The sequence below is a fragment of the Aspergillus alliaceus genome, assembly GCF_009176365.1.
Source record: "Aspergillus alliaceus strain CBS 536.65 unplaced genomic scaffold BDW43scaffold_20, whole genome shotgun sequence".
NCBI lineage: Eukaryota > Fungi > Ascomycota > Eurotiomycetes > Eurotiales > Aspergillaceae > Aspergillus > Aspergillus alliaceus.
The window spans coordinates 210,255-232,554 of NW_022474703.1; the positions used below are offsets into that span (position 1 = coordinate 210,255).

At 47.2% G+C, this 22,300-nt stretch overlaps 7 protein-coding genes across 7 annotated transcripts; 4 read left to right on the forward strand and 3 right to left on the reverse strand.

Moving 5' to 3' along the window:
• Positions 1-1,598: 1,598 nt before the first annotated feature.
• BDW43DRAFT_300047 (uncharacterized protein) lies at positions 1,599-3,306 on the forward strand (the record flags this gene model as incomplete). The annotated part of the gene is made up of 7 exons (XM_032044834.1): positions 1,599-1,662; positions 2,233-2,446; positions 2,513-2,564; positions 2,768-2,846; positions 2,904-2,942; positions 3,034-3,259; positions 3,297-3,306. The coding sequence occupies 7 exons, from the start codon at positions 1,599-1,601 to the stop codon at positions 3,304-3,306; spliced, it is 684 nt and encodes a 227-aa protein (XP_031900640.1).
• Positions 3,307-3,486: 180 nt separating this feature from the next.
• On the reverse strand, positions 3,487-6,546 carry BDW43DRAFT_275184 (Het-C domain-containing protein). The gene is made up of 4 exons (XM_032041820.1): positions 6,211-6,546; positions 6,006-6,153; positions 5,795-5,953; positions 3,487-5,735 (listed from the first exon to the last, which is right to left on the reverse strand). Exons 1-4 carry the CDS (start codon positions 6,305-6,307, stop codon positions 3,698-3,700), a joined length of 2,442 nt encoding a protein of 813 aa, XP_031900641.1. The 5' UTR covers positions 6,308-6,546; the 3' UTR covers positions 3,487-3,697.
• A 614-nt stretch (positions 6,547-7,160) lies between these two features.
• BDW43DRAFT_275188 (uncharacterized protein) lies at positions 7,161-8,669 on the forward strand. Its single transcript, XM_032041821.1, has 3 exons — positions 7,161-7,435; positions 7,491-8,038; positions 8,100-8,669. The coding sequence occupies exons 2-3, from the start codon at positions 7,857-7,859 to the stop codon at positions 8,266-8,268; spliced, it is 351 nt and encodes a 116-aa protein (XP_031900642.1). The 5' UTR covers positions 7,161-7,435; positions 7,491-7,856; the 3' UTR covers positions 8,269-8,669.
• An 89-nt stretch (positions 8,670-8,758) lies between these two features.
• Positions 8,759-10,050, forward strand: BDW43DRAFT_78974 (phytanoyl-CoA dioxygenase family protein). Its single transcript, XM_032050516.1, has one exon. It carries the CDS (start codon positions 9,018-9,020, stop codon positions 9,948-9,950), a length of 933 nt encoding a protein of 310 aa, XP_031900643.1. The 5' UTR covers positions 8,759-9,017; the 3' UTR covers positions 9,951-10,050.
• BDW43DRAFT_78979 (class I SAM-dependent methyltransferase) lies at positions 10,050-11,272 on the reverse strand. Its single transcript, XM_032050517.1, has 2 exons — positions 10,490-11,272; positions 10,050-10,389 (listed from the first exon to the last, which is right to left on the reverse strand). The coding sequence occupies exons 1-2, from the start codon at positions 11,072-11,074 to the stop codon at positions 10,150-10,152; spliced, it is 825 nt and encodes a 274-aa protein (XP_031900644.1). The 5' UTR covers positions 11,075-11,272; the 3' UTR covers positions 10,050-10,149.
• A 1,555-nt stretch (positions 11,273-12,827) lies between these two features.
• Positions 12,828-17,077, reverse strand: BDW43DRAFT_275191 (putative importin beta-5 subunit). Its single transcript, XM_032041822.1, has 3 exons — positions 15,918-17,077; positions 15,323-15,852; positions 12,828-15,259 (listed from the first exon to the last, which is right to left on the reverse strand). Exons 1-3 carry the CDS (start codon positions 16,734-16,736, stop codon positions 13,492-13,494), a joined length of 3,117 nt encoding a protein of 1,038 aa, XP_031900645.1. The 5' UTR covers positions 16,737-17,077; the 3' UTR covers positions 12,828-13,491.
• Positions 17,078-20,392: 3,315 nt separating this feature from the next.
• BDW43DRAFT_300052 (putative mitotic spindle checkpoint protein (Mad2B)) lies at positions 20,393-21,277 on the forward strand (the record flags this gene model as incomplete). Its single annotated transcript, XM_032044835.1, has 1 exon — positions 20,393-21,277. One exon carries the CDS (start codon positions 20,393-20,395, stop codon positions 21,275-21,277), a length of 885 nt encoding a protein of 294 aa, XP_031900646.1.
• Positions 21,278-22,300: the final 1,023 nt, after the last annotated feature.

A 22,300-nucleotide genomic window follows, 5' to 3' on the forward strand; every position in this document is an offset into this window, starting at 1 on the left:
CCACTGCGAAGAAGCCTGGGGCAGCCGCCTGGACATGGGCGTTGAGCCAATGGCTTGCTACTTTTCGTAGTAGTTCTGCCCACATTCAAGCCCGCAAAAGATGTAGAACCTAATTGCGTCATATACAGAAGTTAGGACTTACTTACCTTTCAATCCTGGACAGTGCGTTCAAAGGTGTAAGATAACTACCGAGACAAGTGCCATAAACTACAGTGTTGTCTGCAGCATTATGACAAAGAATTGAATAAAGATGAGCATATGGAATTTAGCGTTGTAATGAAAGTTTGAAGTGTACTGCCTAGAAGATCATTATATACCGTAAGGATGTCGTCCGAGCCCTAACTAGGGTGTTGATCACTCATGGGAACTTTATTTTCGCTACTAAAACATCCTGACACAAATCTCTTAAGATTACCTTTGTAAGTATCACCGGACCAAGTTAATTATAAAGGATGACGTCCAATCCTTTCATAGACCCTTGAAACGTTTCACAACTGGCAAGGTGGTTCAATGGTATGTTTCAGCTTTCTTTTAGGCGGAGCGGACCTCGGCGACCCTTGGGAGGGTGGTGTCGAGTTCACGATATTGTATTATAAAACCCCAAGAGAGAACCTCTATAGTACATATTGTAGTGGCCTTATTTCGTATCAGATAGATGACTTTGTAGAGCGTCCATGTGTGCGGGAGTCTTGAGATAAAGCATGATAATTTGTACTCAAACCTACCATCTCTCCGCCAGCCTTTATCGTCGTTAGATGAATCGTTGAGGACTGGCCGCGGACAAAGATTTCAAACCCATCTTATCGACAATCTAGACTTTTAGGAGCCTGACCTCATAAATAAGACGAATAATATCTGCATCCAGATCTTTGTTTTTATCTTGAGACACACGATCGTCTTTAAGCCTGAAATAACTAGAGTGGGGGTGAGTGACATGTCTTCTTTGTATAGCCCGGTATAAGAAAAGGCTCATAAGCTCTATTGCAGATGCTTCTCTAGGCTACTCAATTTCATTACTTCGAAACCGTCTTTTCGGAGCGTATCGTACTGATTTCAGACTTTCCGCAAACCTCAATCTGCTTGTTTTTCGTCTCACAAGGCAGTATACCCGATGCTTAGAGAATATTACAGGATCTAACTCTGAGATTAAAGATATTTCGACTGCTATTTTTATCTCATAGTGTCTCGAAGACATCATGCATGATGTCAGTAGAAAGCGAGCGCCGCCTACTTGTCCTGCCCGAAAAAGACCATTTCCTTCAAACAAGTGTTGAGACTCTCAAGAAGATGAAGGAGGATAAGAGATTGGAGGCTTTTTACAAACTACTAACAAGCTTATCCACGGCGAAAGTAGGGTACAGACCACCTGAGACTTCAAACACGCAAAAGAAGTGCAGAGGGATAAGCAAATTCGAACCAGCCATAAAAACCGGATAAACGAAGCTTGGAACAATATTTTAGTACAACTGCGCCATGTTGATGAACTAGTTTGCTTGTTTACAAGCTCGAGTGATTCGAGTCATCAAACCCTGCGAATATGACTGGTGAAAATATTCATAGGCATCGAGATTTCTATGACTGAATTCTACTAGCTCACAATGAGTCTGCGTAATTTCAAAGTATTGAAGCGCTCAAAGCTACTCGGCGAAGTAAACTTCAATGGTAATCCATACAAGGTAAATTGCAGCAGATCTTTCGCCAAGGGCTCGGTACAGCCTTCGCTTCTTGTTGCTGGATCACTATAAGAACATTTCCTTTTAGAAGACACGCGTTATACGCGAGATCTGGGGGAATTGCATAAAGCAGAACTACATAAGCTATCACAAACATTAGTTGTTACGGACGAGCCTGGTGCGATTCTTCCAGTACTTGGTCTCTGGAAGGACCCCCTGCACAGTCTTCATGTGTTTTACCTTGCCGCCACCTCACAAGCTTTTGTTTACGCTCCAGGAACTCTTTACTAGAAAGGATAAGGAGAGACTAACACTTAAGAAGCGCATCAACCTTTGCTGCCAGCTTGCAGAGGCAGTACTTCAAACTCACACATCAGTCTCGTTCACAAGAATATCCGGCCTGACAACATACTCTTGCAAAAGAACATCGATGAGAGCGGACAACTCCAACTATTTCTATTAAATTGGCACTACGTCGAAAAGGTGGACGACGAGGACGCTATAATCAAGCGAGAGCATGTCTTTAACCGGTATCCAGTGGACCGAACCCTACACACAGACGCTGTGCTAATCGGCCATATCCACCACAGCAGAACCGAGTGGACCCGCCTCCAATCCAATTACAAAGCCTACCAATTCACCGGCAACCGGCAGCAATTCCTATATAAACTGTCAATCTGGAACCTGGGACAACGTTACCGCACTGTACCGAACCAATTCCACCCTCGAACTGGGAGTCTTGGACCGAGAGCTCATCAACGCCCTGCCGTCACGTAGAAGTATATTTGTCTCAATGTCGCAGGCTATGATGGGATGAATATTGATGCCTGTACTGAAAGGGAGATATGGGCATCGAAAACCCCGAAAGTCGTTGCTGAGGCTACGGCTGATGTGGCGATGCTTTTAATGTTTGGCACATTGTGCCGGCTTTGATTCGCCTTGATTCTGCTAGGAGGGGAGAATGGGAAAGCTGATACGCCTTTAGGGCGAGATTCTGAGGGTAAAGTACTCGGGATTTTGGGGATGGCGGCTATTGGGCTGGTTAATGTCTCATGTCCGGTGTACGTGGTTTCTAATTGCTCATATGAATGTAGGCTATTGCACATCGGGCTCGTGCTTTTGGGATGAGTATTGTTTATCATAATCGGCCTAGGCTTCTCGAGGATAAGGAGGGTAGGAGTTTTGATATTGTTTTCTTATGAGTAGATCAGTGAACTGATTTGACAATAGGAGATGCTAGATATGAGATGTTTGTTGAACATCTGGGGGGTTCTGATGTTATTAGCCTTAATCTACTAGCGACAGAAGAAACTTGACACATCATCTCGAAAGCAGAATTTGAAAAGATGAAAAATGAAAGATGATGTAGTCATTATCAATACAGCGCGAGGCTCGTTGCTTGATGAAGCAGCCTTTGTAGAAGCGCTACAAGCAGGAAAGGTGGCGTCTGCCGGATTAGATGTCTTTGAAAACGAACCAGTTGTTCATCCGGCCTTCTGCACAACAGTTATGTTCCTCCCTCATATTGGGACAACACGTGAGAGCGTGAGATGGAGTCGTTGTATAGAGAATGCCCCGGAAAAAGGGTAAGCTACTCACGCCGATTCCAGAACAGGAGCGTAGCAAATTTTGAAGATGGATTTTAAACCTTGAATATATTGACCTTTTTGCTTCGAACTGCATGTATAGTCCATAAAGGGTGATTTAGGGCCTCTTGGTTAAGATGCGTTGATGGCTATGTTTGAAGACTAGGTCGATATCTGATAACAGTTGGCTTGGTTTCATCGCTCTATTTACGAAGGAAGGTATATGTGTTCAATCATAGAATAAAATAAATACAGCTAGAGAAAGCCAATGTATGCATGCTTGGAAGTTAGAATTTGAGACCATTTCGACTTCATATTCAGATTCTTATAAAGCTGACCACATGCTTCCTTGCTTCAAACAGCAAACCACCTATGCCTACAACACACCCCCAAAATCTAATGCTAAAAAAGAAGCAAAAGTTTTGTCACCATATGAAATTACCAATTGGATCCACCCGATCCATACCCACCACCGTATCCTTGTCCGTAGCCTTGTCCAGAGCCATGACCATACCCTGAGCTGTGACCTTGTCCATAGCCCTGATTGTGATGGCTGCTGTGGTGGGGACGTTGGCTGTATTCTTGGGATTCAGAGCGACCACCATATCCATGACTGGAGGACGACTGGCTGTAGTAGTCTGCGCTGTGTCCACCTTGACCGTGGTGACTACTCTGGTGGCTGCTGTAGTCGCCTCCGGAATGCAACTGGTAGTTTTGGTGTTGAGATTCAAGACGTTGATGTTGGTGCTGATGTTGATGAGGTTGACTATGAGACTGGTAGTGTTGATGCTGGGGCTCAGGTGGGGGCGGGGTGTGCTGAGGAGAATGCTCATTACTTCTCGAGGAGCCGCCTAATCCAAGGTTGGAGAAAGTGCTGCTAAGCTTGCCCAAGTTGGAAATGCCTGGAATAGGAAGACTGGAAAGTTGGTCAAGGGGGCTGGACGAGCTTTGTTGTTGCTGGCTCTGTTGGGGTGGGCGGTACTGTGATTGTTGAGGCGCATGGCCGTGGCTATGACCGTGGCCGTGGGAGTGCCCGCCATCTCCCGTTTGGTTCTTTCCCTCCTTCACACCCTCAGCGCTAAGGATATCATTAAGTTTGGACCCGCGATCCGACCTGGAGTTTACCCAAGATTGGACTGCTTCATACATAGTTCGGTGTGCTTCATTGCGCATATCCCGCAGAGCAGGATGATGGAACACTTTGAGGCAATCGTCCAATACCTGCTGCTCAGGGATGTTGGTGTTCTCCCAAGCGTACAGGACGCGAGGTGCCACATATTTGAGTATAGCAGAAGCGACTTGACCGGCGGGCTCATTGAGAATGTTGGAGAAGTGATCCTTTGAGAGCAACGAGTGTGTGGGGTCGGTACAGGAAGGGTCGGTCCATGGCTCATATTGATGCTTTCCGGAGGCATCGATAACACTGGAGGAGCCAGACTGGAGTGACTTAGAGGCGGCGTTGATGATCGGACGAATGAACGGCGCCAGCAGAGACATGACAAAGACGGTTAAGGTTTCAGTAATCGTCTCGACCAGTGATTCAAGACCGGGGATCTTCTCAATGATCGACGACAGCTTCCTGACAACATTGTCACGGAACTGCAGAATAGGGTAGATCTGAGAGATGGTCTTGTTTGCATCAAAATCAGGCAGTCCTGGCAAGCCAGACTGACCCTCTGAGGAAGGCTTGTTGGAATCGGCTCTAGAAGAGCCGTACTGATCATCCCCAAAACCTCGGCTGCTGCCCGAGTCAAAGTCGTCAAAGGAACGTGTAGTCTCACGACCTGAATAGCTTGTATGGTGACCGCCACCACCACCACCACCCCGTCTGTTTGCGGATTCTTGTGCATCTGAGCGACGCTTGAGCTCCTCGGCTTCAGTAACAAGATCCTTTGTTCCCGGGATCTTGCCGAGAAGACTCGTCAACGCACTAGCAGAGCCAGAGGATGTATTCGTCTGCGCATCGCCTAGAGCGATATCCATTTCGTTGACCTCCGACTGGGTGAAATGATCGGTAGCTTCTCCGAGCACAGAATGGAAGAAATCGACCATACCGAATGTTCCTGTCACGAGCGGGAAGACGCGGTGACCACGGATGTTCATCTCAGTTCGCGTGCCGGTGTGTGGAAATACATTGCGAAAGCCCATTTCACGCAGTGCAAGTTCGCAGTAGTTCGTGTGTGCCGCAAAATCCTCGAGAGTATGAAGTCCTTGGCCAAGGCATCGCAAAGCTTCACAAAGGTCCTCTTCATTTCCCTTCTTATGCCCGCTTGTATAAAGCCGTCCGTAGTGGATACTACGAGCCAAGCTATATTTGATATATCCAGCGCTTGTGGCCCAGTCGCCCCTTTCGTTGGCGATATAGTTTTTCATACCGGTCTCGGCATCGATGTCGAGCTCAATCTGTCGAACAGGGCCGCGCAGTCGAGAATCAAACTGGCGTGCATCTTGGTTATCTGCATAGTCCTTGGGGTTGCTTGAGAGACAATGATTAGCTATATGAGATATTAGTGAGATATAGAAAGAGGGACGAACTCAATATGCTCTTCTGGACGATAAGTTCCGAGTCTATCGGCGGTGACCTCGAACTCCGCCGTCGCGTAACCAAAAGTCATGAAAGAAAGGATCCAAACAAGGATTCGGATAGTATCAGCCTGGAGACTCTTGAGGGTACCGACATCCATGGCCTGAGAGCTAAAAGAGGTCAGCTCGTGTCGTAAATAGCTTCGTAAGAGAGAGGACCCACTAATCACGCAACCAGTTTCCAAAGTAGACGCGCTTAATCATGGTGGAAGTCCATTTGTGACCTTTAATAAAGGCAATTGTCTTGAGCATATCTTCGATATCGCCATGACGCCAGTTCTTTCCCTCAACGGCCGAGATAGAAGCAATATCTAATTGCGTCAGCGATCATGGAGAAAAGCAATGAATATTGCCAGTGTCGCACGTACTTCCAGCGCCAAATGCATGGACCTGAGAGGGGAGTAAGACTAGCACTAGACATAAAACGAGTAGGGCATTGAAGCCCGTATTTGTCCTGGAGGCCATCAGGAAGGTGACTGCGGGGCTGTTGTTGACGTTGTTTGGAGGTTATCTGTGGAGGGGTAAAAATCGATGTGAAGACACGGAGACAAGATACGCTGACGAGCTTGGCGTCACAAGAGCAAGTCAAAAAGGCACAAAATCTGAATGAGGGTCTTTGTTCTCCAATTATCTCTGAATAATCAAAGAAAATTGTGACCAGAAAGAAAAGTTGTCCAGAAAATACTTAACGCACTGAAAGATTTTTTCTTTTCTTGGCTAGTTTCTGTTTAACTTCGATCTACAAGACACGGTAGAGCACCACCTCTTCATGATGATTTCAGTGCCCCGCCACCATCAATGATAGCATAACCCACTTAAGAAATTAGTTGCTTGGCTGAGCTTTGTGAGGCTGACGATCCGTGCAGTAGCTCTGTACTGTATGTATCCTTGTATGTACAGTATGTACGTATGTACTTTCTAGTGTCCGTATTACAGACTGTACTGTGTATAGGCGAAAAAACTCTGGTGTATCTCACAAGCCCAAGGTTTTCCACCAAGGACAGTATGGGGAACTAAAGCACTCTAAAAAGACTTCTTCTCGATGGAGCTAGTCTGATGGCACCATCAAGGACCTTGGGAGGGATCAAATGGAGGGGTAAGTAACTTAGCACACAGACTTACCCACTGTACAGCGTGCAACTATGGTAAATAAAGGGATTACCCCAAATACGAGGTAAACAAACAGACAGGGTTCACCTGATGTCATACATGCCGCTTAGTGTATTTATTGTACCAAGCTTCTCTCCAACGTACTTCTTGACCCCCAAAGATCTTCAACAACTCATAGATATTGGTCAGGAACCTTTAATCTCCATTTCCGGGAGATGGGAAGTGGGACCCGGACGATTGAGATTGACTCATAACGATCATAGAGCGGCAATGATATGCATTGGATCGATTGAATCTGACATTTCTAGAGCACGCTTACCAAGTGAGTAACGGGCTCGTAAGGAATAAAACTTCTGTACCTGAACCTCAACCTTCTGCTATGCCTAGATTCAGAAATATAGATATGCCCGCATTATATCTCCTCATATAATGTACCGAAGCCTCTCTAATTAACCGCTGCAGGGTTTCAACTTCGTTGCTGTGGCTTTTTACTTAGTACTCACGGTCTGTGAGACAGCCGTCAATACACTCACGCTAGAGTTTCCGCCATGTCCAACATCTATCCCATTGTGAGGTGTAGCGTCCGTTTCTTTTCGCCATCTCTGGCAGACACCTACCGTTGAAATAGAAGATGCAACCTTAATTCAATCATTGCACCGACGAATCAAGTATCAGTCACCTTACCTCAATTGGCAGGGGCATCGGAAAGATGACAAACCAAGATGATGTGCAACCTGCTCCTCTACGAGCTGCCAGAATCCCGCCACGCGCCGCTGCACTGGTTGCAGAATAGCAGCATATTACTCTCCAACGTGTCAAAAGAATCACTGGAAGACACAAGAAGACGTGCACCAGGGCGAAGAAACACAATTGTTTTCTCATCCGGGCGACTCCCATTGACCCGATGAAAGAGAACCCCACCGACGCGGATTACATCGAGCCGTTCCACCCGGACTCATACAGCAACTGTGGTACCAAAAACAAGATGGGGTGGTATTCTCGAACCCCGGAAAAATATACTCTCACCGGCCTACTGACAGCTGGCATTATCATGTTTACAAGCGGTACGAGAAGACGGAACAACAGGTGAATCCGATTGCACGCCGTGTCTTAAGATAGATGTTACTGATGACATTGCGGTTGTTAGGTCGGCTGATGTGAGAGACAATGGCTATTCCGAAGAGTTCTCTAGGACGGAGTTGATCGCAACCATGATAATGTCAACCGTGCTGGAGAGAGCACGGCTGCTATTTTTGGGCTCCCGCCAGACGCTTTGGAAGATCCCCACGACCCTTACGCCGACGAACCTTGGATGACAGGTGATCCTGACCTTTTGTAATGGGACTTTGGAGATGGATATTCGTTTGGTTGAAGAAAAAATCTTTGACGTTGTGTTCTTCTCACCCGTTTTGGGTTCATTGACATTTCTGTGTCAAATCGAGAAGAGGTAATAGGAGTCCGACAGCGATTGACGCAAAAGGCGCCAATGGGCGCATTCAGGTAGATTGACTACCGTGCAAGCCTAGGATGCCATTTATATACTAACCGACCCCTACACAACGTTCCGGGGTCGGTTACTAGGTATATCTATACTCTTAATGGAGCAATGGGGACTTCGCTAGAAAGCTCACCTTTCGTAATAGGTAAGTCCATCCAGATCATACCACGCGTGTATGTAACCATAGGGGATAGTAGTGTAACTTTGGGGGAAAGCGAGAACCCCGCTTTATTTATCGATCAGATGGCCGCGGGGTAATTTGACCCGACAACTGGCACGGAAGATCAAGCATTCACGGTCGTATGGGGCTATGTCCCGAGGTAGTATTCCGTATACGACATTGTTTGGTAATAGAATATAGTTGTATGGGGTTCGAGTCTGAAATACTACACAAAGCTATTGTGGTTTTTCACGTATAAAAAAAAACCATCTTCAGTTCCAAACCACCTCCCCTACCCCACCTCAACTCAATTATCCTATTCAATTAATCTCAACATCCTACAAACATAACTCACAACCAAAACCAATCCCAGACAAATCAAAAATCAAAAATCAAAAATCGAAAAAATGACAATCCAACCCACCCCCCACCTCGACGCCCTCCAACGCGACGGCTTCGTCCGCATCCCCTCCCTCCTAACCCCCGAAGAGGTCGCCCAGTTCCGCGCCATAGCCTCAAAAGCCACGACCCTCACCCGAACCGGCGGCTGGCCTCACTTCCGCACCGTCCCCAAACAATTCCCCCCCTGGCCAACAACGCCCCCACCGGCCTCCGAAGGCGGCATCTGGGGGGTCCAACACCTCCTCCACCCGGAGATGCCCAACCGCGCCGACTTCGCCCGCTTCTACTTCTCCGAGAAGGTACTCACAGTCGCCGAGGAGCTGCTCGGCGTGAAGCGCGACAGCAATGGCGCCGAACCCCTCGTCATGGAACTATTCAACCTGCTCGTGGCGCCAGAGACGAAGGATTTCGAGCTGCGGTGGCACCGCGATGATATCCCCGAGACGGTGGGACCGGAGGAAGAGCTGAGGTTGCTGGAGTCAAAGAGTCCGCAGGGGAAGCAGAGTCATGCGCAGTATAATCTGGCGCTGTGTCCGGACGCGTCGCTGATTGTTGTTCCTGGGTCGCACCGGCGGGTGAGGACGGAGGCGGAGAGGAAGGCGGGGCCTTATGAGGCGGAGTTGCCTGGACAGTTGGTTGTGGAGTTGCAGCCGGGTGATGCGGTGTTCTATGATAGTAATATTTTGCATCGGGGGATTTATAGGGGGAAGGCGGAGGGTGGGGAGGAGACGAGGCTAACGCTTCATGGGAGTATTGGGTTGAAGGGGGATGAGGCGGATGGGAAGGTGCGGGCTACGGCGGTTTTGCAGCATGGGGTTGGGGCTTGGGTGCATCGGGATGATGCTGCGTTTGGGATTGGGGAGAGGGCCGAGAGGATGAGGGCTAATTTGGTGAGTATGGGGACTGGTGAGGGTGTAGGATTTTCTCTTCAGGGATGAGGATGAGGTGAAAGGAGTGCGTGTTGATATAGTTGTATTAGATAAATGCGATAGTCTGCCGTTCTGTTTCCTATGTATTCCAATTCCAATGTTCTGACCAACATTGATGGGTATTAGAGTAAAATCACAGACAAAAGATAAAACCATATGCATTGCGGCGTCCCTCATTGTCGTCATTCATTGATACTTGCTTGTTTGTTTATCCTGCCAATGGCTTCTGTCCGTACACATAGTGGTATCGCACGTAGAGGTGATAGGAACCATCGAGCAGCTCTGCGCGCACTTTGTCCACATACTCCCGGGCATCTTCGGGCGAGTATCCGAGGACCCGGGTGAAGAGAGCCAGCGTGTATGGTTCGACGGCCTCGTATAGAGTAACCTTGCCCACTCTTCCGATTTCCTTCAATCGGCTATTTCTGGGCCATGAACCCACGGGAGCCTGGATCCTGTCAGTCATGCTTCTCCCAAAACGCGATACAACCAAGGGTTGAGTAGCTCTATTAGATGATAAAGAACAAAAACAGAAAGCTCCTACGTACCTTGTAGACATCATCCTGAACATTTATAAACCCAGTATCTTCCATCCACTGAGCAAGGCGTTCAGCAACATTCATATGTCTCCCAAAGCGCTTGCTCGCTTCATCTATCTTATTCTGCCAATCCATAATCATATGCGCCTGCTCGAGAGTGCCATCATCGGAGCAAATCCAGGTCTCATACTCCTGGATTTCAACCCAGCCACCAGGCTTGACATGATCGTGCGCCTGTTGCAGGAAATGCTCCCAATCAGATATGCCACCGCCCAAACTACGGACATGGATATAGTCAAAAGCCTCACTTGGACTGAACGCCCACTCACTCTCCGCATCGTCGACAAGAAATGTGCAATTGGGAGGCGCCCAATGAGGCTGAATAGGGCTCAGGTCGGTGCCGACGATCTCCGCATCGGGAAAGTCCTCAGCGATTTCAAGCGCCCAGATGCCGGTACCGGTGCCGACGTCGAGGATGCGCTCGGGCATCTGGTCTTGAGCTATAGGGGCACAGTACAGGTCTCCACCTAGAAGCAGTTTGAACAGATGGTGCATGAATGCTAGACGGTCTTGCTCTTCCTCGTCGTTTGGCATGGGGTATTGGCCGTTTCGGTAGGCGTGGTATCGACGGCCATTTTCGTAGCAGTAGTCTCGGACTGTGGAGTGAAGACTTATGTTGGAGTCGATTATGGATTGGGCGTCACAGATGGAGTCTTCGTCACTAGTCTTGTAGTGGGGTCAACTATTGTACTCAGAAGAGAGAGCTGGAGAAAAGCAAGAACGCGGCGGGTCCGGTAGGAGGGGTAACAGAGCGTCAAGACAGATCTGTATAACTGGACCACTCTAAACGGACAAGATCTTGAAGCAAAGAATAAAACATCAACTGACACAGCTATAGCACAATCTTTGCCATATCCCGTGCAGACATCACTTTCCTTTAAATAAGAGACAGATGCCAATTGGTCTGTTCAAAGACGAAGAAGACATCTAATGTATTGTGTACATAATTCACCCAAAGAGAGGGGAAATAAAGGGAAGAAAGCCAATAAGAGAGAGAGACGCATTTTGATATTATGGCGTGGAACAGTTATGTTGCTTTTTCTCCTGCCTCGGAACAAAGAAAACGAGGAAATCAAGCTTGCGTGCTAGGCAGGGGAAATTTCTCACATCAACTGCAATATGCTCATTAATATTGCGCTGGTGCGCCATACTTGCTTAATTGGGATTGTGGTGTAGAGATAGGTAGAAGAATGGTAAGGAAAGGGACGACGAAGGAAAAATGAATCAAGCTTGACAGTTATGATAAAATAGAAAGGGGAGAAACTGAAGCCAAGGAAAAGGAGCACTACTGATATAGAGGGGTAAAAAAGTAATTTAATATATGGAGGAACGGATATTGGGGGACCCCAAACTGCAACCCACCGGCAGCAGGGGTGTTGGACCCAAGAGAGAGGATGTTGGGTTCGTTGACGGTGGCGGTGTGCACCAGGGCACTGGTTCTGGGTATTGCTTGGTATTGTCTGACGGGCATTGATTCGTCCCCTGCTGTGCTGCCGAATCCTTTGTGCAACATCCTCAACGCCTTCGACGCGCCTGGATTTACTTGGCCGATAAAGTCTAAACCAGAGTTTGTACTTTTGATGATCAGATATACAGTAGCGGGTGTCATAGGTCTCCACATGTTATAGGTGTTTGTGCACCAGAAACTTCCTGATAATTACCGGCAAAATGCTTGGGGTATGGAAATACGCCACAACTTTTTATATATATAAAAAATAGAATCCCCGCATGTCTGGATCCGCTTAAGGGCCAATCAAAGATATCAGCTCAGTCGATCAGCCACTTTATCGGGTGGGTGAGGTAGTACTGTGTAATCTATTGCAAGCAATAAGGCATACTCCAAAAGTCCCCTGTTAGAAACCCCTGCTCATTATCGCCAATCTACTCTCCGGGTTTGTATGTATTACCCCTCCATATTGAGTGATTTAACGTACCTATTGCACGGCTTGACTGTAACGGTTGTAATGTCCTGTACGTTTTCGTTTAGATGGTAGTACCGTCTGAGATATTAAAGCAACAAAGTAGGTTTGTGTGGTTCCATAAATAATATGACCAGTCAGCTTGGCGTACTCGAGAAAAATGGATCATACGGTTATTCGTCCTTCGTACGGCTCAATAAAGGTTGGACAGGAGACCATGCATATCTAGTTCAACAATTAATATCTTGGGGATGTTTCTGATTCGTAGCCAATTCATTTCGCCTACTACCTCCCTCATGCCTATCTCCCAGTCTAGATGAACCGGTAGCATTAGCATGTTCTACTAACTACCAAAACTACTGATTACTGGGAAATGTAGGTAAGAGGCTGTATGAGACGGGCCAATTAAAAAAGACGGAAAATATCCCCTGCATTTGAAACGTTGTATACCTTGGTAGCTAGTTCACCTGCGCCAAGCGAACAACTTCTCCCTCCAACCGCCATAGCAGGTGCATTCGTAAAATTAATACACCAGTACTAAGTTGGCTGCACTGCTAGCAGCCCTGGTGTCACTCAAGTTTCGTCTCATTATTCTCTCTATGTGACATCCGCCTACAATCTGCCCTAAGGGAAACCAAAATACTTATGTGATCGCAGGTCGTGGGCCTTTCCTTTGCGTCTGCAGGGACCTAATGTTCATGCAATGCACATGCACCACGGGACCATGCCACTTGAGCGCTCTATTTAATATATGCACCATCAAGTCACTCATTAGAGTGTTTCGGGGCCGCACAACCAAGCCATAAACCCTATCCTACCTCTCCATAATCGTATTCGTCATATTGTATGTACATATATTGGACATAGATACATACGCACGACTAATATTGTCAATGGCCATGATCGTATACGATGTTCCACATCTCGGGGCCGGACCAGAAGCGAAAACAGGTTAAAAAAAAAAAAAAGAAACAGGTGGGGAGAGGCCAAGCATATCGACAGCGTTCTTGCATCAAGCTAGCGGCCCAACGCTCATCCCAAACTCCGAAGCTTGTCCTGTTCGGCCGCAGTCAAGGCCGCAAAAAGCTGTTGAAACTCTGGTTTAGTGGATGCGTTCCTGAAAAAGTCTAACAAGAAAGCCTGCGTCTCATCGTCGCGTTGGCGCACACCAAACACTCCTTCTGTGCCACCCTCTCCAAATGCCATAAGCTCCTGTTTGGTGACTCCAAGATTGAGATCAAGGGTATTGCTAGGAATATCTTCCCAGTCATCATCGTCACTACCTTCTTCCTCTAGGGCTGCTGCTGTGGCCGCATCGATCTCCTTGCTCCCTGAAGCCGCAGCCAGCTCCTCAACTAGTACTTTGACAATCTTCAGCGGCGCTGTCACAGTTGTGTATCGGTCTGGATTGTTGCGAGTCTGGGATCGCGTCTTAATGCGTCCGGTGTCCTGGATGACAAGGTCGCCTTTGACCTGCACCTGAGCTATCCGCGCATCTTCAAGGTTGTAAAGTGTCGCTAAGGCGATGATGTTCTGCTTAATTTCATCATAACCGGCAAAGTTGACCGAGTTCTCAAGCCATTTGCTCATGACAATGGGGAGCCCGCTCTGGCCACCGATGTCCACCTGCGCCAGGAAATCCACAACTTCCCGCGCGCTGATGAGTGTCAGTCGAGCGAAGACGAGAATTAGGCTTTGGATGAACTGGGCTTGCTCGGCCGTGGCAAGTCGCTGAGCGACCGCCTGTAGAAGTTGCGGTAAGTAAGGTCCAAGTCTTTCCGATCCTGCTTTCTCTACTAATTCTGCTGCTAATTGTCCAACCTCCGTTGCAGCATTATCATCGACGGCAGGACCCAACAACCGATCGATGATCACCAAAACAACTTCAGTCGCATCCTTTCCGCTTTGTGGATCACGCCAAGTGACGAACTGGTTAAAGTCGTGCGAAAGCATATGCCTGACTGCTTCCGTTGCCGGGCGAATGAGCTCCGCGTCGGTCGAATCTAACAACAATCGGTTTAGCTTGGGCATAACGGCCTCCACGAACCCGGCAGGGAGAGGTTCAAGGGCTCTTTCAGCAAGTGCTCGCAGAAGATCCGCAGCGAAATTTGTCAGCGCATTCTCTTGCGTGAGGTTTCCTACATCAATGGCGCCTGTCAATGAGGGTAACACCTTCTCGCAGAGACGGACAAAGGAATCATGGCCCTGATCTGCAATAGCTTCCGCGATATCCTCGAATGCCTCAGTTACAATCATTGTTAATTGGAAATTGGTAGCCCCGTTGCTGGCAATATTGAAAAGCACGTCGATGGCAATAGATGAGAGAACGACACTAGGATTCACCATGATTGTATCACGGAGTGTTTCTGCGAGTGTAACTTTAAGGTCATCGCTGTCAGACGGCTCACGTAGGTCGTGCTCGGAGACAAAATCCGATATAGCTGAGATAACCGAGATCTGTAAGGGAACAGTCATGCTGGCAGGAAGGGAAGGCATGAGATCCTGAAGAGCTTTGATGCACGCGACCTTAACAACTTCCGAAGGATCTTCGGAAATTGCCTTCAGAGTAGCCTCGAGATAGGAAGCAGCTGTTGCACCATATGCTTCACCTGCAACCTGAGCTAAGATTCCGGCCACGAGGTAGCCACGCGCCCGCAGAAAGTCATGCTCCTGCTGGATTGAAAACTGGATGAGATTACTGAATCCGCTGGCCAACTCCGGGGAAATTGGCTGGGACACCTCATGGAAGTCACGCAGAAGTTGGTTCAAAATGAAAAGAGCCGATTCACGGGATTTCCAACTATCAACCAAAAAAAAGTTAGTTGCACACCCTCTCTTTCTCTTAGCACTTCGGAGTACTTACGTAGAAGAGGCATCAGCGAATACATTGTTCAAGTAAACAAGTAAGCCCTCGGCCGCAAGAGCCTTCAGCCATTCACCGAGTTTGACCACCAAGTCACCGCTACATGTGCGAGGGGTATAATTGGCGGTGACAGAGGTCTCCTCTGAAAGAAAGAGATTCACATCAATGTCCCACAGCCCTTCCTCTTCTGTGGTGATCTGAGCATATGACCCGGCCAGCTTCAGGATCTCGGGCAGCCAACTGGAGCTGGTCACAGTTTGCCCAGCGTTCTGCAATTGCTGCTGCAGTTCTGCTTTTACAGGAGGTGCCTTTAACAATGTCTGGATCAGATCCAACTCTTCTAGAACTAAGAAATCCAGGGTATAGGGAAGCCCATCCACATCTTCTAGACGACCCTGTCTCTCATCGTGGATATAGAAGTCGTGGTATGCAGTCTGGATATTGGATAGTTCCGTCCATATAGTTGAGAAAAATACCGGGCTCTGACCCGTCATGAGGGCCGGAAAAACCATTCGGATCTTCATCAGAGTCTAATGAAAGGGCGTATGATTAGCAAAGGGGTCTCTCGGATTACAAGAGCGTTAGGGGTACCTACCTTGACCACCTGTAATTTAAGCCCGATAACGCCCCTCCATTGCGAGGGTACTTCACCGTCCTTGCTTTCTTCTTCCTCGGTGGGAGGCTGTGGTAAGGGTGCCTTCAGAGTTGAGATGAAGAAAGGAAACCAGCCACCAAGCACCTCGTCCATGAATTGTTTGACCGCAGATTTGTGTTGCTCGAGTACCATCTCCAAGGTATCAAAGCACGAGCGGAACACTGCGACAGCTAGGGCTCTCAGCATAGGCTTCCTCGACTCAATGGTTGCAACGTTGAACAATGAGGTAACCAAGTCCCTGGCAACATTAAAGAATTGCTCCTCGTTGAACCCTGTATCCACAAGGTCCAGTAGAACCTTCAACGCACCGTGCAGAGCGCTAGCCGTGCTATTGGCGTCGTTGATGATCTGAAGGAGTGAAGGAAGGAGCTCTGGCCATTGCTCGGGGAAATCGGCGCTGGCAATCTTGCTGACTGCAAAGCTTGCGGATGACTTCACCTTGCGCTCCGGGGTTTCTGTGACTGTAGCCAAATCCAAGAGAACCCTCCGAATCTGGTCCTTGTTCACGTCGTTGATGAGGATCTGGCCCTTAAACTCATCCAAATTCGGAGACCAGGCGGCAGCGATGAAGGTGCGCAGCACGGAGAGGGAGGACTGGCGGAGATTTGTAGGGACGGAATCGTGAGAAGCGATAGCCGCGAGGGAAAGAGGAAAGCCCTCATTGGGGTAGAGACGCAGCAGTTGAAGTTCAGCGGCCTTCCTTGTATCGGCGACCGGCGACTGCGTGTCCGCAAGCAACGATAGGAGCTCTTGCTCCATGGTGGGAGGGACTGGTAGCGAGGCGGAAGACCACTCAGAACTTGCTGAAAAAGATGAAGGAAAACGGGGTGTCGAGCCAATTGTCAATACAAAGCAGACTCCCTGGTATACAAAGCCTTGTCCTTGTTTGTGACACCGATAAGCTTTGAAAATACTACCAGTCAATCGACACGACCGCGAATTGGCGCGTTGTAATGGGGCAGTAAAGAGGGGCAGACGATAGACTAGGGCAGAAAAGAGGCGGTGAGATGAATTCCTGAGGAGCAAACTAGCTTGCGATAAAGGCAGTACCCGCCCATGGACTGCGATCAAAGAACCATGGGAACGGAACCGCTTCCTTATTCACAACCACAGAAAAGAAAAACTTTTTTTAAGGGATCCGGATGTCTTGAATTATTTCTTATTCTATTATGTTTTCTTTTTCCTTTTTTTACTTTTTACTTTATTCTTCACCTTGCTCTTTTCTTTTCTCTTTTCATCCAAAAAGAAAACGAAGCGACAAAGTTTCTTTTTCGTACTATCATACTCATCACAAACATTGTCTTTTTTTCTTAAATCGGGAGTACCAGAATGTATGGGGGATGGAGAAGGTCGAAAGGACAGGAAGGAGTATAGTCACACAGACGTAGTATCCAACGCATGTCCACAATGTGAAAGCACCTTCATTGGAATGTAGAGGAATAACCTGGTCTTTTATGTGCTGTACTTTTTTTATTTTCTTTTTCTTTCTCTTTATCTTTTTTAGCTGTTAGAAGATGTGATGGACCTCAAAAAGTGTATCCGTTGCTTGTCTGACGTAGATGGCTGAACTTCTTTATTGCAACTCCAGACGTACTTGGCAAAGTGACAGAAGATCAATCGGAAGTGGCATAATCACAGTGCTACTGTACTACCGCTGTGCTCCTCCGACCTGGGGGGGGTAGGGATAGTATGTACGTAACTAACCATTCTCATAGGCGACTGTAGTGGGGGTCATCGAAGGGGGAGTTTGGCATAACTGTATCTGTCTTCCACTTAGATAGTACTTCGTCCAACTGAGGGGCGGATTCCTAGGGAAATTTGGCTAGTAGAAGTATGGATGTGCGGAGCAGGTACCGTACATACTTGGGTAAGGTACTTGGTCGATCCCATGTTAAGTATGATGGGGTACCATACACTTGTCTCAGGTACTGTACGAGTCAATCGACTATCGGAAATAGAAACTCACTCACTCTTCGAGCAATAGTAATTGCCTTTTCGTGGCCTTCACTCCTGTTCTTATCTCTGTTGCCAAGAGGGTCAAATCAGAGAAGAAGTGTTATGAGATTTTCAGGCTGCATGAGACATCTATCGACATTTGCCAAACCGTAAACCACTACTAACCCAGGTAACTAACACGCTGTATATTTAGTCAGCATTAGTACTAGTTAGTCACGAGTAGTCGCTTTTTAAGTCGTGCTGAGTACTCTGGAGCTATCTATATCTTTTCAAGCACATTGTGGTAATACAAACAAGGGGCAGGGGGGCTCACTCTCCCTGAAGCTATGTAAAATACCTTGTGCGGTATCCTCTGTTATATAATAATGATAAATTTTCTTGGTATCACTTTGAGAAGGACTTTTAATTTCCCTAGGTTGTTAAACAAAACCAAAGTATATAAGAGTAAGGGTATAAAAAATATTACCAATGTTTCCGTTGATACCTCTGTTGTACTCTGTACATACATACATACATACATACATACATACATACATACATAAGTACGTGTCGATTCAGGTTTCGCGCTTACCATAGTCAAGATGATCTGCTAAGTGGGCTGGAGCGCCTCATATTACCCACTACACTTTCACTAGGTGGTAGGAACTCGGCTGGTGGGGAATGAAGAGAAGCACTTAGAAGTACTTAGTGCTATAGGGTAGGCCAGTGTACCAATGCATGGTGAATATTTAAGTCAGCATGCTGTACAAAGGTGATGTGTGTGTCACCGTGTACTCCATATGGTATTACCGTCTTGGATACGAGTATGAAGGTAAAGTTAGGATATGGCTGTATAGCACTATAGGAAATATTGAAGATAATTTGAGTCTCTCGGAGCCTCTGCTCATTTTTACGCTTTTTTTTTATTAAAAAAATTAATTAATTAATTAATTAAAAATAAAAATAAAATAGTTTTCCTAGTACTATTGCCATCAATTGTCATAATGATGCATAATTCAGACTTCCTTTCTCATGGGGGTTTTTGGTCTTTTTGACTCCTTCCTCGGGTTCGCCCCCCATAGGCATGCATGTACTATGACATTATTCGCCTTACTCACTCTTCCCCATTTGGATTTTTTCTTTTTCTCCTTGGAGGATTTGTCCTGCTTAGGAATTCTGCAACGCATCCACACCCATGACGCAACCACGTGACCATTTTGGAGTCGTGACTTGGGCGCCTTTTCCTTGACGACTCTTGACCGTCGCCCGACAAGCCTTCCCCTCCGAAGGACTGCTCTTTGCCTACTGACTCTTTTTGACTCTCTCTTCTTTTTTCCTCTTTTCTCTCCCTTCAATTTTTGTGGTTTGCTGGCGTGTTTTTTTTTTTTTATATTTTTTTATTTTTATCTCGCTCTCTTTAGCCCCTCTCTCGCTTTTGGGACTGAGCAAATCTTACCGTACTCGACTCCGTCGAACCCCAAGCAACCCACCTCTCTCCCTACCCCCAAAGGGTTGGTGTTCTGTTGTCTGCCCGCTTACACTCACTCTCCTCTCCCCAGACGGGTAAAAGGGAAAAAAGGGAAGGAAAAAAAGGAATATATTTTTTTTCTAGTTCCCTTAACAAAAATTTATTTTTAAAAAGAAGGTTTTCAGGAACAAAAACTTCCGAGGGAGAGGGGAGACTAAGAAATAAATTCCAGACAGGGCAAAAAAAAAAAAAAAAAAAACCAGGGAAAGAAAAAAAATAAGGGAAATAATATTCCCCATTATCAGCAACTTTTTTATCATCCACGGCTTTTTCCTTCTTTAAACGCATCTCAGATTCTATCGCCGATTGTCACGACCTCAACGACTCTGCATCCATGCTCTGAGGTTTGCTTGTTTCGTCTTGTCCACCCAACGTATGTTCCATAATCCGAGAAGCGCTTCCTTACTTGACTTACAAACCACAATCCACCAACACCAACACCCCTCCCCTCTTTCTCTCTCTTCTCTCCCTCTCTTCCTCTCCATCACTGTCACTGCTGCATCCCCGTTGGGCTTCCACAAATTTCACCCTAATTTTAGTGTTCTTCCCTTTTCCCCCTTCTTAAAAAAAACCTTTATACTTGTCACTTGATTGACATTTGTTTCTTATCTTTTGCTATCTCTCTTCTTTCCCTTTTTTTCTTTTCTAGAATAAACTCTCATCGATCATCCCCTCCCTCATTTGATCACACTCAACGTTCCCGACCCCCAACACTCACCCCACTTTTTTCCCGTTTCTTTTTTTCCTCTGATTGTCGCAGAAGCAAGAAGTCACGAGAAAGAAGAAGACTCCAAATCCATTTCATGCGTAGCAGTGAACACAGTTGTTGACCCATCGGCTCCAAAAGGCAGAGCGATGATTAGCCTCAGGGTGGAACAACACTCAGATTCTCCGAGATCCCGTCAAGACCATTTTTCCCGTGGAACCGACGACACCAGAGCCTTCGACGGCAATGCCGATTGCCAGTGAGAGCACCACCCTGAACTCCGCCGTTACTACCACCATGACAACATTTTCCGCCCCAGTCACTGCACCTCGATCGATGCCCAACAATCAGTCTGCGTTGGCCGCATCCTTCACCAATTTCCTCACCGTCTCGATACACCAGATCCTTTTTCTTCGTTCGGTCTACCCGCGAGCGACTTTCTTGCCCGTCCGGGCCTACAACTACCCTGTCCGACAGTCCCGTCACCCGAAAGTGTGTGATTATATCAATGACGCGTCAATTGCGGTCGGGACAGAGATCTTGAAGGGCACAATCACCGCAGTCAGTATCATCATTTCATCTCTCCGCACCAACCAGCCCCTCGAACGATATGCCTTTGATTTGTCGGGTTTCCCCCGCGTCCCCGCTGGAGAGGTCAACACCACCTTTGAAGATAGAAAGGAAGATTCATCCAAGCCAGGTGCCCCCTTGCCGGATCGGGGTTCCGCTCCTCCGACAGTCGACCTCGAGGCGCAATTCCGGGCCTGCCTCGCCAGATTGGCCTCCGCTTGTGCCCGGCTGACTCCTTTGCCCCGGGACGACGAATTCAGTTTCACCGTCTGCATCGAAGTTCGGGAAGATGCCTTGCCCCCGGCTGGTACTACGACAGAAGAACAGACGTGGATTGTGGCAGAACCGGGCAAGGTGCATCTCCGGTCGTGTACCGCACCATATTCCGTTTCCAAACTGCGAAACGGCGAGCCGCAGCAGCCTCCTCCCAGAGTATCGAATGGTCGCGCCAAAACGGTGCCCGTACGACGTGTAGAAGCGGGTGAGCTTCGTCTGGAATTATGGGTGGAAGAGGCACGACAGAAATTTAATGAGCCGGTGGATTCGGAACATCCGCCATGAATCTGACTATGTGTTCATCTCGATTTCTTATATTTTTGTCTCTGTTCATCTAGTCGTTTCATTTTTTTTTTTCCCCTTCAGACATGTTTTTGCGCCTTGTCATCTTTTCTCCCGTTTATCTCACTCTTGTTTTAGCGTGACCAATGATCGAACATACATGATGGATGAGGGCATTAGGAATTGTCGTCCGACTTGAGCGGCGCAAATACATAAAATGGGGAGCGGCCGATTTTTGGGACTCGCATGGCATTACATAGATCTGGTTCTTTTTTCTTCCACTACTCCGTCGTTTTCCACTCTGCCACGTTCCTTCTCCATTATCTTCACTTTCTATATTCTGTTCTTTTTCTTCGCCCACCTTTCTTTTCCATCTGGGCCACTTTTACTCCCAGGGTTCTTCTTCGGACTGTTTCATTTCCATACCATTCCTACTGTATTTCTCGTCTCCTTTGTCGAACTCTCCTACGTGCTCCTAGCAAATTCAAATATCTAGCCACTAGCCAGAACGGTCCCCCAACTTCGTCACCACCGCCGTTAGTGAAGATCTTTCGAGTCCTGTCCGTAATTGATAATATCATCCTTTTCATTGTGGCGGTTTGGCATGTTATTGTTCCTCGCTCTCATCTGCTGTGTGCTTTACCCATCTTCCCTTTGCTCTTTTGGTTTACTGGTCCTGTCACATTTGGTCTTGAAAAAGTGTTTTTGTTCATACATGTGGCATGTCTTGATGCCTGAATACGGCTGATAATGAGATGCAGGCACCCAGAATTTCAAAGCAGGGAGCCTTGATACGAGACATCGAGGACGATTGTTGCCATTGATTGAATGTGAAACCACGGGTGAAAGGTACCTTGACTGGATTGTATCAGGGTTTCCAATTTGATCCTCCTTGTTCTCGCAGAAAAAGAATGCCTGAAATCCAATTCTCAAACAAGAGATTTTATATACGTGAAAAGGATCCCCATTTCCTCGATCTTATATAATACCCATGTTTGATATAATTGGAGTGTGTTGATTGTTTTC

What these genes read in the sequence shown, in the direction of transcription:
- BDW43DRAFT_275184 (XM_032041820.1), bottom strand. Translation starts at nt 6,307, where the DNA reads ATGGCCTCCAGGACAAATACGGGCTTCAATGCCCTACTCGTTTTATGT. An exon ending in CCATGCATTTGGCGCTGGAA is followed by an intron (nt 6,154 to 6,210) that starts GTACGTGCGACA and finishes TGACGCAATTAG; the next exon opens with ATATTGCTTCTATCTCGGCC. An exon ending in GGAAACTGGTTGCGTGATTA is followed by an intron (nt 5,954 to 6,005) that starts GTGGGTCCTCTC and finishes GACCTCTTTTAG; the next exon opens with CTCTCAGGCCATGGATGTCG.
- BDW43DRAFT_275188 (XM_032041821.1), top strand. Translation starts at nt 7,857, where the DNA reads ATGAAAGAGAACCCCACCGACGCGGATTACATCGAGCCGTTCCACCCG. An exon ending in ACGAGAAGACGGAACAACAG is followed by an intron (nt 8,039 to 8,099) that starts GTGAATCCGATT and finishes TGCGGTTGTTAG; the next exon opens with GTCGGCTGATGTGAGAGACA.
- BDW43DRAFT_78974 (XM_032050516.1), top strand. Translation starts at nt 9,018, where the DNA reads ATGACAATCCAACCCACCCCCCACCTCGACGCCCTCCAACGCGACGGC.
- BDW43DRAFT_78979 (XM_032050517.1), bottom strand. Translation starts at nt 11,074, where the DNA reads ATGCCAAACGACGAGGAAGAGCAAGACCGTCTAGCATTCATGCACCAT. An exon ending in TTCAGGATGATGTCTACAAG is followed by an intron (nt 10,390 to 10,489) that starts GTACGTAGGAGC and finishes GACAGGATCCAG; the next exon opens with GCTCCCGTGGGTTCATGGCC.
- BDW43DRAFT_275191 (XM_032041822.1), bottom strand. Translation starts at nt 16,736, where the DNA reads ATGGAGCAAGAGCTCCTATCGTTGCTTGCGGACACGCAGTCGCCGGTC. An exon ending in TTAAATTACAGGTGGTCAAG is followed by an intron (nt 15,853 to 15,917) that starts GTAGGTACCCCT and finishes CCCTTTCATTAG; the next exon opens with ACTCTGATGAAGATCCGAAT. An exon ending in TTCGCTGATGCCTCTTCTAC is followed by an intron (nt 15,260 to 15,322) that starts GTAAGTACTCCG and finishes TTTGGTTGATAG; the next exon opens with TTGGAAATCCCGTGAATCGG.